Consider the following 14,309-nt stretch of genomic DNA (forward strand, 5'->3'; position numbering starts at 1 on the left):
TTTTGAATGGGTTTGTTTGTTTTTTTCTTGTGAATCTATTTTAGTTCTTTGTAGATTCTGGGTATTAGCCCTTTGTCAGATGTGTAGAATGCAAAAATTTTTTTCCCATTCTGTTGGTTGCCAGTTCACTTTAATGATTGTTTCTTTTGCTGTGCAGAAGCTCTGGAGTTTAATTAGATTCCATTTGTCTATTTTGGCTTTTGTTGCCAATGCTTTTGGTGTTTTGGTCATGAAGTCCTTGCCTATGCCTCTGTCCTGAATGGTTTTGCCTAGGTTTTCTTCTAGAGCAGGCGTCCCCAAACTACGGCCCATGGGCCGCATGCGGCTCCCTGAGGCCATTTTACCGCCCCCCCCCCCCCACCCACCGCACTTCAGGAAGGGGCACCTCTTTCATTGGTGGTCAGTGAGAGGAGCACAGTATGTGGTGGACCTCCAATGATCTGAGGGACAGTGAACTGGCCCCCTGTGTAAAAAGTTTGGGGACGTCTGTTCTAGAGTTTTAATGGTGTTAGGTCTTATGTTTAAGTCTTTAATCCATCTGGAGTTAATTTTAGTGTAAGGTGTCAGGAAGAGGTCCAGTTTCTGCTTTCTGCACATGGCTAGCCAGTTTTCCCAACACCATTTATTAAACAGGGAATCCTTTCCCCATTGCTTGTTTTTGTGAGGTTTGTCAAAGATCAAATGGTTGTAGATGTGTGATGCTGCCTCCAAGGCCTCTGTTGTGTTCCATTGGTCTATATCTCTGTTTTGGTACGAGTACCATGCTGTTTTGATTGCTGTAGCCTTGTAGTATAGTTTGAAGTCAGGTAGCGTGATGCCTCTAGCTTTGTTCTGTTTGCTTAGAATTGATTTGGCTATGCAGGCTCTCTTTTGGTTCCATATGAAGTTTAAGGTAGTTTTTTTCCAGTTCTGTGAAGAGGGTCATAGGTAGCTTGATGGGGATAGTGTTGAGTCTATAAATTACTTATGGGCAGTATGGCCATTTTCACAATATTGATTCTTCCTAACCATGAGCTTGGAATGTTTCCCCATCTGTTTGTGTCCTCTCTTATTTTGTTGAGCAGTGGTTTGTAGTTCTCCTTGAAGAGGTCCTTTACATTCTTTGTTAGTTGTATTCCTAGGTGTTTTATTCTATTTGTAGCAATTGTGAATGGCAGTTTGTTCTTGATTTGGCTCTCTTTAAGGCTGTTATTGGTGTATAGGAATGCTTGTGATTTCTGCACATTGATTTTGTATCCTGAGACTTTGCTGAAGTTGCTTATCAGTTTCAGGAGATTCTGGGCTGAGACGATGGGGTCTTCTAGATAATACAATCATGTCGTCTGCAAATAGAGACAATTTGACTTCCTCTTTTCCTAATTGAATACTCTTTCTTTGTTTTTCTTGCCTGATTGCTCTGGCTAAAGCTTCCAATACTGTATTGAATAGGAGTGGTGAGAGAGGGCATCCTTGTCTAGTGTCAGATTTCAAAGGGAATGCTTCCAGTTTTTTCTTTTGTTGTTGTTGTTTTTGAGACGGAGTTTCGCTCTTGTTACCCAGGCTGGAGTGCAATGGCATGATCTCGGCTCACCGCAACCTCCGCCTCCTGGGTTCAGGCAATTCTCCTGTCCCAGCCTCCTGAGTAGCTGGGATTACAGGCACGCACAACCATGCCCAGCTAATTTTTTGTGTTTTTAGTAGAGACGGGGTTTCACCTTGTTGACCAGGATGGTCTCGATCTCTTGACCTCGTGATCCACCCGCCTCAGCCTCCCAAAGTGCTGGGATTACAGGCTTGAGCCACCACGCCCGGCTGCTTCCAGTTTTTACCCATTCAATATGACATTGGCTGTGGGTTTGTCGTAAATAGCTTTTATTATTTTGAGATATGTTCCGTGGATACCTAGTTTATTGAGAGTTTTTAGCATAAAGGGCTGTTGAATTTTGTTGAAGTCCTTCTCTATATGTATTGAGATAATCATGTGGTTTTTGTCTTTGTTTCTGTTTACGTGGTGAATTACGTTTATAGACTTGAGTATGTTGAACCAGCCTTGCATCCCTGGGATGAAGCCTACTTGATCGTGATGGATAAGCTTTTTGATATGCTGTTGCAATTGGTTTGCCAGTATTTTATTGAAGATTTTTGCATCAATGTTCATCACGGATATTGGCCTGAAGTTTTCTTTTCTTGCTGAGTCTTTGTTGGGTTTTGGTATCAGGGTGATGTTGGTCTCATAAAATGATTTGGGAAGGATTCCCTCTTTTTAGATTGTTTGGAATAGTTTCGGAAGGAATGGTACCAACTCCTCTTTGTATGTCTGGTAGAATTCAGCTGTGAACCCATCTGGACCTAGGGTTTTTTTGGTTGGTAGGCTGTTAATTGCTGCCTCAAACCTCAGCCCTTGTTTTTGGTCTTTTCAGGGTTTCAGCTTCTTCCTGGTTTAGGCTTGGGAGGGTGCATGTGTCCAGGAATTTATCCATTTCTTTCAGGTTTACTGGTTTATGTGCATAGAGTTGTTTGTAGTAATCTCTGATGGTAGTTTGTAGTTCTGTGGAATCTGTGGTGATATCCCCTTTATCATTTTTATTGCATCTATTTAATTCTTCTCTCTCTTCTTTTTTATTAATCTGGCTAGTGGTCTATTTTGTTGATCTTTTCAAAAAACCAGCTTCTGGGTTTATTGATTTCTTGAAGGTTTTTTTGTGTCCCTATCTTCTTCAGTTCTGCTCTGATCTTAGTTATTTCTTGTGTTCTGCTAGCTTTTGAGTTGTTTTGATCTTGCTCCTCTAGCTCTTTCAATTTTGATGATAGGGTGTCGATTTTAGATCTTTCCTCGCTTCTTATGTGGGCATTTATTGCTATAAATCTTCCTCTAGACACTGCTTTCAGTGTGTCCCAGAGATTCTGGTATGTTGTGTCTTCATTCTCATTGGTTTTGAAGAACGTCTTTATTTCTGCCTTCATTTCATTGTGTATCCAGTCAACATTCAAGAGCCAGTTGTTCAGTTTCCATGAAGTTGTGTGGTTCTGAGCTAGCTTCTGAATCCTGAGTTTTAATTTGATTGCACTGTGGTCTGAGGGACTGTTTGTTATGATTTCCATTCTTTTGCATTTGCTTAAGAGTGATTTGCTTCCAATTATGTGGTCAATTTTAGAGTAGGTGTGTGACATGGTGCTGAGAAGAATATATGTTCTGTGAATTTGAGGTGGAGAGTTCTGTAAATGTCTATTAGGTTTGCTTGTTCCAGGTCTGAGTTCAAGTCCTGGATATCCTTGTTAATTTTCTATCTGGTTGATCTGTCTAGTATTGACAGTGGAGTGTTAAAGTCTCCCACTATTATTGTGTGGGAGTCTTTGTAAGTCATTAAGAACTTGATTTATACAGGGTGCTCCTGTATTGGGCACATATATATTTAGTATGGTTAGCTCTTCTTGTTGCAGTGATCCTTTTACCGTTATGTAATGTCCTTCTTTGTCTCTTTTGATCTTTGTTGGTTTAAAATGTTTTATCAGAGACTAGGATTGTGACTCCTGATTTTTTTTGCTCTCCATTTGCTTGGTAGATCTTCCTCTATCCCTTTATTTTGAGCCTGTGTGTATCCTTGCATGTGAGATGGGTTTCCTGGATACAGCACACTGATGGGTTTTGACTTTTTATCCAATTCGCCAGTCTGTGTCTTTTGATTGGGGCATTTTGCCAGTTTACATTTAAGGTTAATATTGTTACATGTGAATTTGATCCTGCTATTTTGATGCTAGCTGGTTGTTTTGCCCGTTTGTTGGCGTAGTTTCTTTATTGCGTTGATGCTCTTTATCATTTGGTACGTTTTTGGAGTGGCTGGTTCTGGTTTTTCCTTTCTGTGTTTAGTACTTCTTTCAGGAGCTCTTGTAAGGCAGGCCTGGTGGTGATGAAATCTCTGAGAAATTGCTTGTTCTTAAAGGATTTTATTTCTCTTCACTTATGAAGCTTAGTTTGGCTGGATACGAAATTCTAGGTTGAAAGTTCTTTTCTTTAAGGATGTTGAATATTGGCCCCCACTCTCTTCTGGCTTGTAGGGTTTCTGCCAAGAGATCCGTTGGGAGTCCAATGGGCTTCCCTTTGTGGGTAACCCGACCTTTCTCTCTGGCCACCCTTAGCATTTTATCCTTCATTTTAACCCTGGTGAATCTGATGATTATGTGCCTTAGGGTTGCTCTTCTTGAGTAATACCTTTGTGATGTTCTCTGTATTTCCTGGACTTGAATATTGGCTTGCCTTGCTAGGTTGGGGAAGTTCTCCTGGATAATATCCTGGAGAGTGTTTTCCAGCTTGGATTCATTCTCTCTGTCATATTCAGATACAGCTATCAAAGGGAGATTAGGTCTTCTCACATAATCCCATATTTCTTGGAGGCTTTGTTCATTTCTTTGTACTCTTTTTTTCTCTAATCTTGCCTTCTTGTTTTATTTCATTGAGTTGAACTTCAATCTCTGATATCCTTTCTTCTGCTTGGTCGATTCAGCTATCGAAATTTGTGTATGCTTCACGAAGTTCTTGTGTTGTGTTTTTCAGCTCCATCAATTCATTTATATTGTTCTCTAAGCTGTTTATTCTTGTTAGCATTTTGTCAAACCTTTTTTCAAGATTCTTAGTTTCTTTGCATTTGTTTAAAACATGTTCTTTTAGCTCAGAGAAGTTTGTTGTTACCCACTTTCTGAAGCCTGTTTCTGTCAGTTCATCAGACTCATTCTCCGACCAGCTTTGTTCCCTTGCTGGTGAGGCATTGTGATCTCTTGGAGGAGGAGAGGCATTCTGGTTTTGGATGTTTTCATCCTTTTTGTGCTGGTTTCTTCTAATCTTAGTGGCATTCTCTACCTGTGGTCTTTGTAGTTGGTGACTTTTGGATGGGATCTCTGAGTGGACGTCCTTTTTGTTGATGATGAAGTTATTTCTTTCTGTTCTTTAGTTTTCCTTCTAACAGGCCCCTCTGCTGTAGGACTGCTGGAGGTCCACTCCAGACCCTACTTGCCTGGGGATCACCTGCAGCAGAACAGTAAGGGTTAACGCCAGTTTCTTCTTCTGTTATCTTTGTCGTAGAGGGATACCCACCAGAGCAGCCTGAGCTCTCCTTTATGAGGTGTCTCTTTGGATATATGGGGGTTGGGGAGCCGCTTGAGGAGACAGCCTGTCCCTTATAGGAGCTCAAGTGCTGAGCTATGAGCTCCGTTGTTCTGTTCAGAGCTGCTGGGCAGGTATGTTTAAGTCTGCTGCAGCGGAACTCATAACCGCCTTTTTTTCCCAGATGCTCTGTCTTGGGAAGGTGGGGCTTTATAAAGTTCCTGATGTGCTGCTGCCTTTTTTCAGAGATGCCCTACCCAGTGAGGAGGTAGCCTAGTCACAGTCTGCCAGCAGAGGCGTTGCTGAGCTGCCGTGGGTTCTGCCCAGCTGCTGTGTGAACTTCTTGTGGTTTTATTTATAGAGGTATAGTTAGAACTGCCTCGGTAATGGCGGTCTGCCTCGGTAATGGCGGTCTGCCTCGGTAATGGCGGACTGCCTCCATAGTGGTGGACTGCCTTGGTAATGGCAGACACCCTTCCCCCCACAGAGCTGGACCATTCGGGGTCCAGCTGTGCTTGCTGTGAAACTCAGTCCAGAGCATTTCAGATTGTTGGTCTTTGTGAGGGTGGGACCCGCCGAGCCAGATCACCTGGCTTCCTGTTTCAGCCCCCTATTTTTCAGTTGAACAGGCGGCTCTGTCTCCCAGGCGTTTCAGGCACAAGTTGAAACAGCCACCCTGATTTTTGTGAGTTTTTGTGCGGAGACCCACTGCGCCAGCTCAAACAGCCATGCTGGAAACTCGTGGCACTTTTCTGCCCAGAAATCTCCTGGTCTGTGGGCAGTAAAAACTCGTTTGGAAATGTAATGATCACTCACCCTCTGTGTTCTCGCTGGGAACTGCACTCCAGAGCTGTTCATATTCAGCCATCTTAGATCTGCTTTTTCTCAGGTTTCTACTTTTATCTTACCACTACTAAAAGTTCTAATTTTCTACCATTTTGAATTTGCCCCCTAAATCTTTATTTTAAAGTACATGGGAGGATGTGTGTAGGTTATATGCAAACACTACACCATTTTAGATAAGCAATTTGAGTATATACATATATATATACACACACATATGTATATACGCATATGTATATACATATATGTATATATGCATATGTATATACACTTATGTGCATATATGCATATGTATATATACTTACATACATATATACACGTGTATATATACACATATGTATATGTGTATGCATATGTATACATATACACATATATACATAGGTACACACATATACATATATGTATATATACACGTATTCCATATACACACTGGAATAGTATTTAGCCCTAAATAATACTTACATATACATGTATGTATGTATGCAGAGTGCAGAGCAAGGCAATGCCACCAAGCTGTACTAATACTCATTGTATTCTTCAGCCCTGTGCTCTCACAGTTCTTTTTAAAAAATTAACTTCTTGGGCTGGGTATGGTGGCTCACCCCTGTAATCCCAGCACTTTGGGAGGCCGAGGTGGGTGGATCACGAGGTCAAGAGATCAAGACCATCCTGGCCAGCATGGTGAAACCCTCTCTATACTAAAAATACAATAGTTAGCTGGGTGTAGTGGTGTGCACCTGTACTTCCAGCTACCTGGGAGGCTGAGGCAGGAGAATCGCTTGAACCTGGGAGCTGGAGGTTGCAGTGAGCCAAGATCCAGCCCGGAGACAGAGCAAGACTCTGTCTCAAAAAAAAAAAAAAAAATTAACTTCGGCTAGGCACGGTAGCTCACGCCTGTAATACCAGCATTTTGAGAGGCTGGGTGGACCACTTGAAGCCAGGAGTTCAAGACCAGTCTGGACGACATGGTTAAACCCGTCTTTACTAAAAATATAAATTTAGCTAGATGTGGTGGCAGGTGCCTATAATCCCAGCTACTCAGGATGCTGAGATAAGACTCCCTTAAACCCAGGAGGTGGAGTTTGCAGTGAGCTGAGATCGTACCACTGCATTCCAGCCTGGGTGACAGAGCAAGAGTCTGTCTCCAAAAAAAAATAAATAAAAATAAAAATTAGTTTCCCTTAAGAATGTTATTGAAAAGGTTAAAAAATATATTTTATTACATCACAGCTCTTGAATATACATCTCTTTAGTATTTTGTTAAAATAGGAAGTAGATATCAAATAATTCTGTGCATACCAAAGTAAGATGGTTGTCTGGGAGGAAAAGTCCTTATTTGCATTTTGATTGCTACCTAAACCAGCCATTTTTTCATGATGTGGTATTTCCTTGAAAAGTGCTCTTAAACACCTTGTCTTTCAAAGCTGTCTCCCCAACCCCTGTCTCAAGGAACCAGAAAGAAAAAATTAAGGAGAATAAGAAAAATAAAATAAAGAAGTTGTTCTAACTGAGGCAGTGTTGTGGGGACAGCACAGACCCTCTGCCTTGAGGTAACCCCTCTGCTGGGACAGTACTAACTGCAGCCAGCGTTGGTATCCTACTGCCTTCTCAAGAGAGTTTGAGGTTCAGCCTGAGAGAATGAGCTCAGGGAGTTCAGGGAGTTTTCTTTTCTTTTTTTCTTTTGAGATAGAGTCTCACGCTTGTCGTTCAGGCTGGAGTACAGTGGTGCGATCTTGGCTCACTGCAACCTCTGCCTCCTGGGTTCAAGTGATTCTTCTGCCTCAGCCTCCGAGGTAGCTGGGACTACAGGCATGTGCCAGCATACCCAGGTAATTTTTGTCTTTTTGGTAGAGATGAGATTTCTCCATGTTGGCCAGACTGGTCTTGAGCTCCTGACCTCAGGTAATCCACTCACCTCGGCCTCCCAAAGTGCTGGGATAACGGGCACAAGCCCCTGCGCCCAGCCTAGTACAGGGAGTTGTCATGTGCATCGCTAGAGAAAGGAAGAGAGGAATGTTTAAGCCTTCAAAAGGTGAAGGGAAAGGGTTTTTCCAACCAAATGTGATGGGTAAAGCAAAGATTCTAGGCACAATTCTAAACAAAATTACTAAAATAATGATATGCAGGGTGCTTGCAAAAAGAGAGTTAAAGTTAAAATCACAAATCACGACTGTATGGTCTTGGTATTTGACAGATATTTTCCCAAAAATTAATGAAATGAAACTCAAGGAAAATATTTGACAGTGTTTAGTTGCCAGTGAAAAAAATCTGGGCTTTCAAATGAAAATTAGAATTTCGGAGAATGTATATCCTCCACCATAAGCTTGACAGTTCCTAACACAGCCCTCCCTATCTGTGGTTCCTCATCCGTGAATTCACTCAACTGTAGATTGAAAATATTCAGAAAAAAATGGATGGTTTCATCTGTGCCGAACATGTACAGACTTGCCTTGACATTTTTAAAAAAACAATACAATGTAGCAGCTATCTATATAGCATTTATATTGTATTAGGTATTATAGTAATCGAGAGATGATTTAAAGTACCTAGGAGGGCTGGGCAAAGTCACTCACACCTGGAGTCACAGCACTTTGGGAGGCCAAGGCAGGAAGGATAGCTTGAGGCCAGGAATTTGAGACCAGCCTGTAACATGGTGAGACCCTGTCTCTATAAAGAATATTTAAAAATTAGCTGGATATGATGGATGGTGGCATGTGCCTGTGGTCCCAACTGCTCAGGAGGGCGGAGGTGGGAGGATCACGTGAGGCCAGGAGGTCCAGGCTGAAGTGGGATGAAGATGAAAAACAGCACTTCAGTGGTCCTGACATCTTTCTGTACTCCCAGGAGCAGACCACTAGGCTAGACAATGCCTCTAAGTTTCAAATGTCAATTTACTAGAAAATCAGGGGTTCAAGAACTTAAAGGGGACACACAACCAAAATGCTGCTGACAAAGTTTTTACTCGCTAGCAGAGTGGTTCCATGGACCCAAAGCCTGATGATGTTGGCACAGTGTCCCGAGTATGCACTTGAAGGCGTGAGTATGGTACTGACGCCACAGAGACCTTCAGATGATGAGTGTGTCTGCAGCAAACATACTCATCTGCTTTGGGAAAGGATGCCTGATGAAATGAACACGGGTGTGAAGGCAGAGTATGCCTGGTTGCAAGGCCTGGAAAGACTGATTTATTACCCCTCTTTGATGGGAGTGCACTTGGGTACTGAGAGCTTAAGCTCTTCTCCAATCCTTTGGCCCTACAAAGGGATTCTTTTCAGAACCTAATCTGTTTGCCTGCAGAGGAGCATCTTGGATGCCACACTAACCCTGAGCATACACCCTGTGCACAGCCCTAAATAGATAAACCAGCCTGAGGATGGCTTGGGGGCTGGATCCATTTCGCCCACAAGACAGATGTGTCCCTGACCTGTGGGGTTGGGACTGCTTGTGCCCCAGCCAGGGCCTTGCTGCTCTTGTTCAGAGAAGGAATACTGTAGCCTCCGTCTCCTGGGGCTTTCTCCACAGCCAGTGAATCTGTCCACTCCCAGGGGTTTGGGGTTGAGCCACCCTCTTCCGAGGTGACTGCTTCCCAGTAGGGCACCCCTGCCTTCTGATGGACACAGGCTTTCTGTAGATATGCTAAGACAACCCTCCTTCCCCCACTTCAGAGGACAGACCAGCCTTGCAGCCTTCTGAGTCATTCTATCCTTTTTAAGTGATCACATCTCTCTGCGGGGATGTGTTGATTATTATTTTTTTTTAAATTTTTGCCTCTAAAGGCAGCTGTCTTTATACAGTTGGGTTGGGGAGCACCTCATAATAACCCTGCAGACACCAAAAACATTAGCTCTCCTGTCTCTCCTTTCCTCTCCTTTTGCCCTAGTCAGATCCTCTGTCCCTTTTCATATTAAGTCCCCCTCCTCAAGGCTGGGTGACGTGGCTCACTCCTGTAATCCCAACACTTTGGGAGGCTGAGGAGGGCGGATCACGAGGTCAGCAGTTCGAGACCAGCCTGACCAACATGGTGAAACCTCATCTCTATTAAAAATACAAAAATTAGCCGGGCATGGTGGTGTGCGCCTGTAATCCCAGCTACTCAGGAGGCTGAAGCAGAAGAATCGCTTGAACCCAGGAGACAGAAGTTGGAGTGAACCAAGATCCCTCCACTGTACTCCAGCCTGCGCAACAGAGTGAGACTCTGTCTCAAAAAAAAAAAAAAAAAAAAAGAAGTCCCCTCCTCAGTGCCAGCCGCTGATGTGTGTTCTTGGTTTTGCTATTTTTTATTATTTAATGATTTCAACTTTAGATACAAAGGGGATACATCTGCAGGTCTGTGACATGGGTATGTTGCACCTAAGTAGTGTGTGTAGTATCTAATTAGTTCTTAGCCCACGTCCCCACTCACAGCCACGTTTCCCCCCTCCACAACAGTCCCCGGTGTCTGTTGTTCCCCTCTTTATGCCGCAGGTACCCAGTGTTTAGCTCCCATTTGCAAGTGAGAACATGCAGTGTTTGGTTTTCTGTTCCTGGGTTAATTTGCTTAGGATAATGGCCTCCATCTGCATCTATGTTGCTGCAAAGAACATGATTTACTTCTTTTTTATAGCTGTGTGGTATTCTGTGGTGTGTATGTACAGCACTTTCTTAAAGTTGTGATAGACCTAAGAGCAGCCATTAGATGCTGGAATAAAAACACTGGGCACACAGAACAGTGGGATGAATTGCTGAGGTTTCCACTGGTAGTGGGTGGGTAATAGCCAGTGCTGAGAAGAGAAGTCTCCGTTTCCTCCGTCACCCAGGCACTAGGCAACCTGGGGCAGCCCCTCCACCCACCTAAGCCTCTCTTTTCTTATTGTCAATGTGGGAACAACACAGTTGCTGGTGGGGACGTTTTGGGGATTAACCCAGATACCACTAGTGACCGAAAGTGCCACATGTTCTCATACCCAGTCCTGCCTGCCTCCCACCTCTACCCTCTCCTGAGCTCTTTGCTTCAGACTTTCAGTTTCTATGCTCAAGTAAATCTAGAATTACCACATATAAATAGTCTAACACTCTGGGGCCTGAATTTGACAGGAAAGCATGTGGGAGCTTCTAGACTGAGGTCTTGATGGTATCTCCCACCCCACCACACACACCCTGTTGTGAATACTGTCTGGGAGGTGGGGCCCAGCTTAATAACTTAATGAATAGGGTGAAATAATGTTGGACACATTATATTCAATGTAAGAATGCATCGTTACCAACCATTCTCATATTTATATATTTTTTTTCAGAGATCCACATCTTCTGGACCCAACTCTGGAATATGTGAAGGTAAGAAATCAAGATTAAACATGTGTGCAGTAGATTTCTCGTTTGGAACACAACGTTGCTAAGTAATGCTGCAGTCTGGTGTGTGTAGAAAGCTGGTTAGACTCTCCAAAACAACAGGGAAGAAATTTGACTCCCTTAGGCCTTTGGGAGATTTTGTAAGGGTCTCACGTCATCCTATTACAGGTACCCTTATCTGGCCCTTAGAGCCAGATGTGTTTTAAAATTCAGAGTTGTTTTTCCCCCCGCCCCCCAGAAAGGTAATATGGTATGTATAATAATACCCCCAGAGAGGTTTGGGGTCAGCACTCCATGATCACACTCATTATTTTCACAGTGACATGTAAAAATATTCACACTAAGAGGGATTAATAGATGACAAATGATTTTATGTAGTTCAGGTCATATTTTGCCACCAAATGAGGTTGCTGCCAAGTGAGTTTTTTTTTTAACTTTAGTTTTCGGAGTTTTTTGGATTTTGGAGTGTAGACAGGGAATTGTGGACCCGTGCTTACCTTCAGTGGAGGACTGAGGGCTCCCTGAGATTTTATGAGCCATCTTTTCCTTTTCAACAACTACCCTCCTGTTCAGGGCGAATCTGGGGCCAAGTAGTAATATTAGTTACTTAGTTACTTTCCAGCGGGTCTGGCAGTCAATGCTTCTAAATATTCAACCCTTCAAAATAATGTATTTCTTCTGAGCAGGAAGAAAAGATGCTTTTCACTTCTTCCTCTGCCGTCTCATTTTCTGGTGTTGATGTTTGCTTTATTTTCTTTTATTTTTGAGAACTGTAATCTGGCACTTCCTTCAGAAGAAAGAAGTCTGATTGTCACATTTAGTTTCTTGGATTGACGACAACATACTTACTTTTGGGGAGAAATCGTGGCAGTAGTTAGTGTTTAGAGTCAGGAGCCTCATTCCATCTTCACTGTCCCAAGGGCAGGATCCCAGATTCAGAGTATTTAGGCTTGTCACTTTTGTGTGTACCTATGCCTTCCCCGAGAGTTCTGGCATTTCTTCCCTCTTTAAAAGACCCGAGGATGGATGGGAGAAGAGAAAGCTCTAGCAGAACCACTTGGCAGTCATAGTGAAGTTTATCGGAATGGAGGTGGATACTCTTTTTTCCCTTCTCTTATGCCTGCATGACGTCTGAGCTGTGTTTTCATGGAAGCAAATGTGTAATCCTAAACCCTCAGGGTTGCCACACCAGAATCTGGTCAGAGCTTTATAAATGCTGTATCTTTGTCCGTCTCAGATGCATCACGTGTTTTTGTGCAGGTCGTGCATTGCAAACTATTAGAGAATGCTATTCACATAGACTATGATTTAACTTAACTAAAAATGCACTCTGGAATTCTGCGGTGCGTAACAGCAGCCCTTTAAAAGTCACTCCATGCCTTGTTTCCCCAATTGGCTGTCTCCTACCATGGGCCCAGTCTGGCTATGTGTATACCACCTTTCTTTACTCCCAATACCTCACTCTTTTACAAAAGTCTAAACCCCTTTTTTTAATTGCACTTTAGGTTTGGGGGTACATTTGAAGAACATGCAAGATTGTTGCACAGGTACACACATGGCAGTGTGATTTGCTGCCTTCCTCCCTTTCACCTATATCTGGCATTTCTCCCCGTGCTGTCTCTCCCCAAATCCCCACCCCCCACTGTCCCTCCCCTATTTCCCCCCAACAGACCCCAGTATGTAGTGCTCCCCTCCCTATGTCCATGTGTTCTCATTGTTCAACACCCGCCTATGAGGGAGAACATGCGGTGTTTGATTTTCTGCTCTTGTGTCAGTTTGCTGAGAATGATGGTTTCCAGGTTCATCCATGTCCCTACAAAGGACACGAACTCATCGTTTTTGATGGCTGCATAATATTCCATGGTGTATATGTGCCACATTTTCCCTGTCCAGTCTATCATTGATGGGCATTTGGGTTGGTTCCAGGTCTTTGCTATTGTAAACAGTGCCACAATGAACATTCATGTGCATGTGTCCTTATAGTAGAACGATTTATAATCCTTTGGTTATATACCCAGTAATGGGATTACTGGGTCAACGGAATTTCTATTTCTAGGTCCTTAAGGAATCGCCACACTGTCTTCCATAATGGTTGAACTAATTTACACTCCCACCAACTGTGTAAAAGTGTTCCTATTTCTCCACATCCTCTCCAGCATCTGTTGTCTCTAGATTTTTTAATGATCACAATTTGAACTGGCGTGAGATGGTATCTCAAGGTAGTTGTGATTTGCATTTCTCTAATGACCAGTGATGACGAGCATTTTTTCATGTGTTTGTTGGCCTTGTGTATGCCTTATTTTGTAAAGTGTCTGTTCATATCCTTTGCCCACTTTTGAATGGGCTTGTTTGTTTTCTTGTAAACCTGCTAAACCCCTTTTAAGGTAATTTGGTGGTGAATTCTATTTGTGTGTGTGTGTGTGATTTTTTTTTTTTTTTTTGAGATGGAGTCTCGCTCTTGCCTAGACTGGAGTGCAGTGGTGTGATCTCAGCTCACCACAACCTCTGCCTCCCGGGTTCAAGCAATTCCTCTGTCTCAGCTTCCCAAGTAGCTGGGATTACAGGCATGTGCCACCATGCCCAGCTACTTTTTTTTTTTTTTAATATTTTAAGTAGACGGGGTTTCACCATGTTGGTCAGGCTGGTATCAAACTCCTGACCTCGTGATCCACCCACCTCTGCCTCCCAAAGTGCTGGGATTACAGGCGTGAGCCACCACACCCAGCCAATTTGGTGGTGAATTCTAAAACTAACTATAGAGGATTTTGGAGTGGCCTGTTGAGGTATTATCCAAGCTATTGCATCTCATTTTTGAATATTGATCATAGTAAGTTGAGTGGTATTGACGAAGAAGAGATATTGGAGTTGTCAGTGGCTTCTGTTTATCTTGGCTGTCTTTGCCTTCTCCTGGTAGTGGGATGTGATGGAGCTGCTCTTTGAGGTTCAGAGGGTTCTCCTTTTCAAGAACTTGTTGAGGTATTCTGAAGGGTACCCTTTCCTCCTAACTTGATCCGATCTGGTCAGAGCCTTATAAATGATGTGTCTGTATCCCGCCTGAATG

General features: G+C 43.1%; 1 protein-coding gene across 9 annotated transcripts in view; it reads left to right on the plus strand.

Annotated features, from left to right (window-relative positions):
• The window catches only part of BCAR3 (BCAR3 adaptor protein, NSP family member), a 284,505-nt gene that overhangs the window by 190,125 nt on the left and 80,071 nt on the right, over positions 1-14,309 (plus strand). For all 9 annotated transcript variants that reach the window (XM_010343843.3, XM_074381403.1, XM_039460808.2 and 6 more), the window contains one exon: positions 11,194-11,233. In XM_010343843.3, coding sequence (XP_010342145.2) covers positions 11,194-11,233 — 40 coding nt within the window. The remainder of the gene's footprint in view (positions 1-11,193; positions 11,234-14,309) is intronic.

The sequence above is a fragment of the Saimiri boliviensis genome, chromosome 11 (assembly GCF_048565385.1).
Source record: "Saimiri boliviensis isolate mSaiBol1 chromosome 11, mSaiBol1.pri, whole genome shotgun sequence".
NCBI lineage: Eukaryota > Metazoa > Chordata > Mammalia > Primates > Cebidae > Saimiri > Saimiri boliviensis.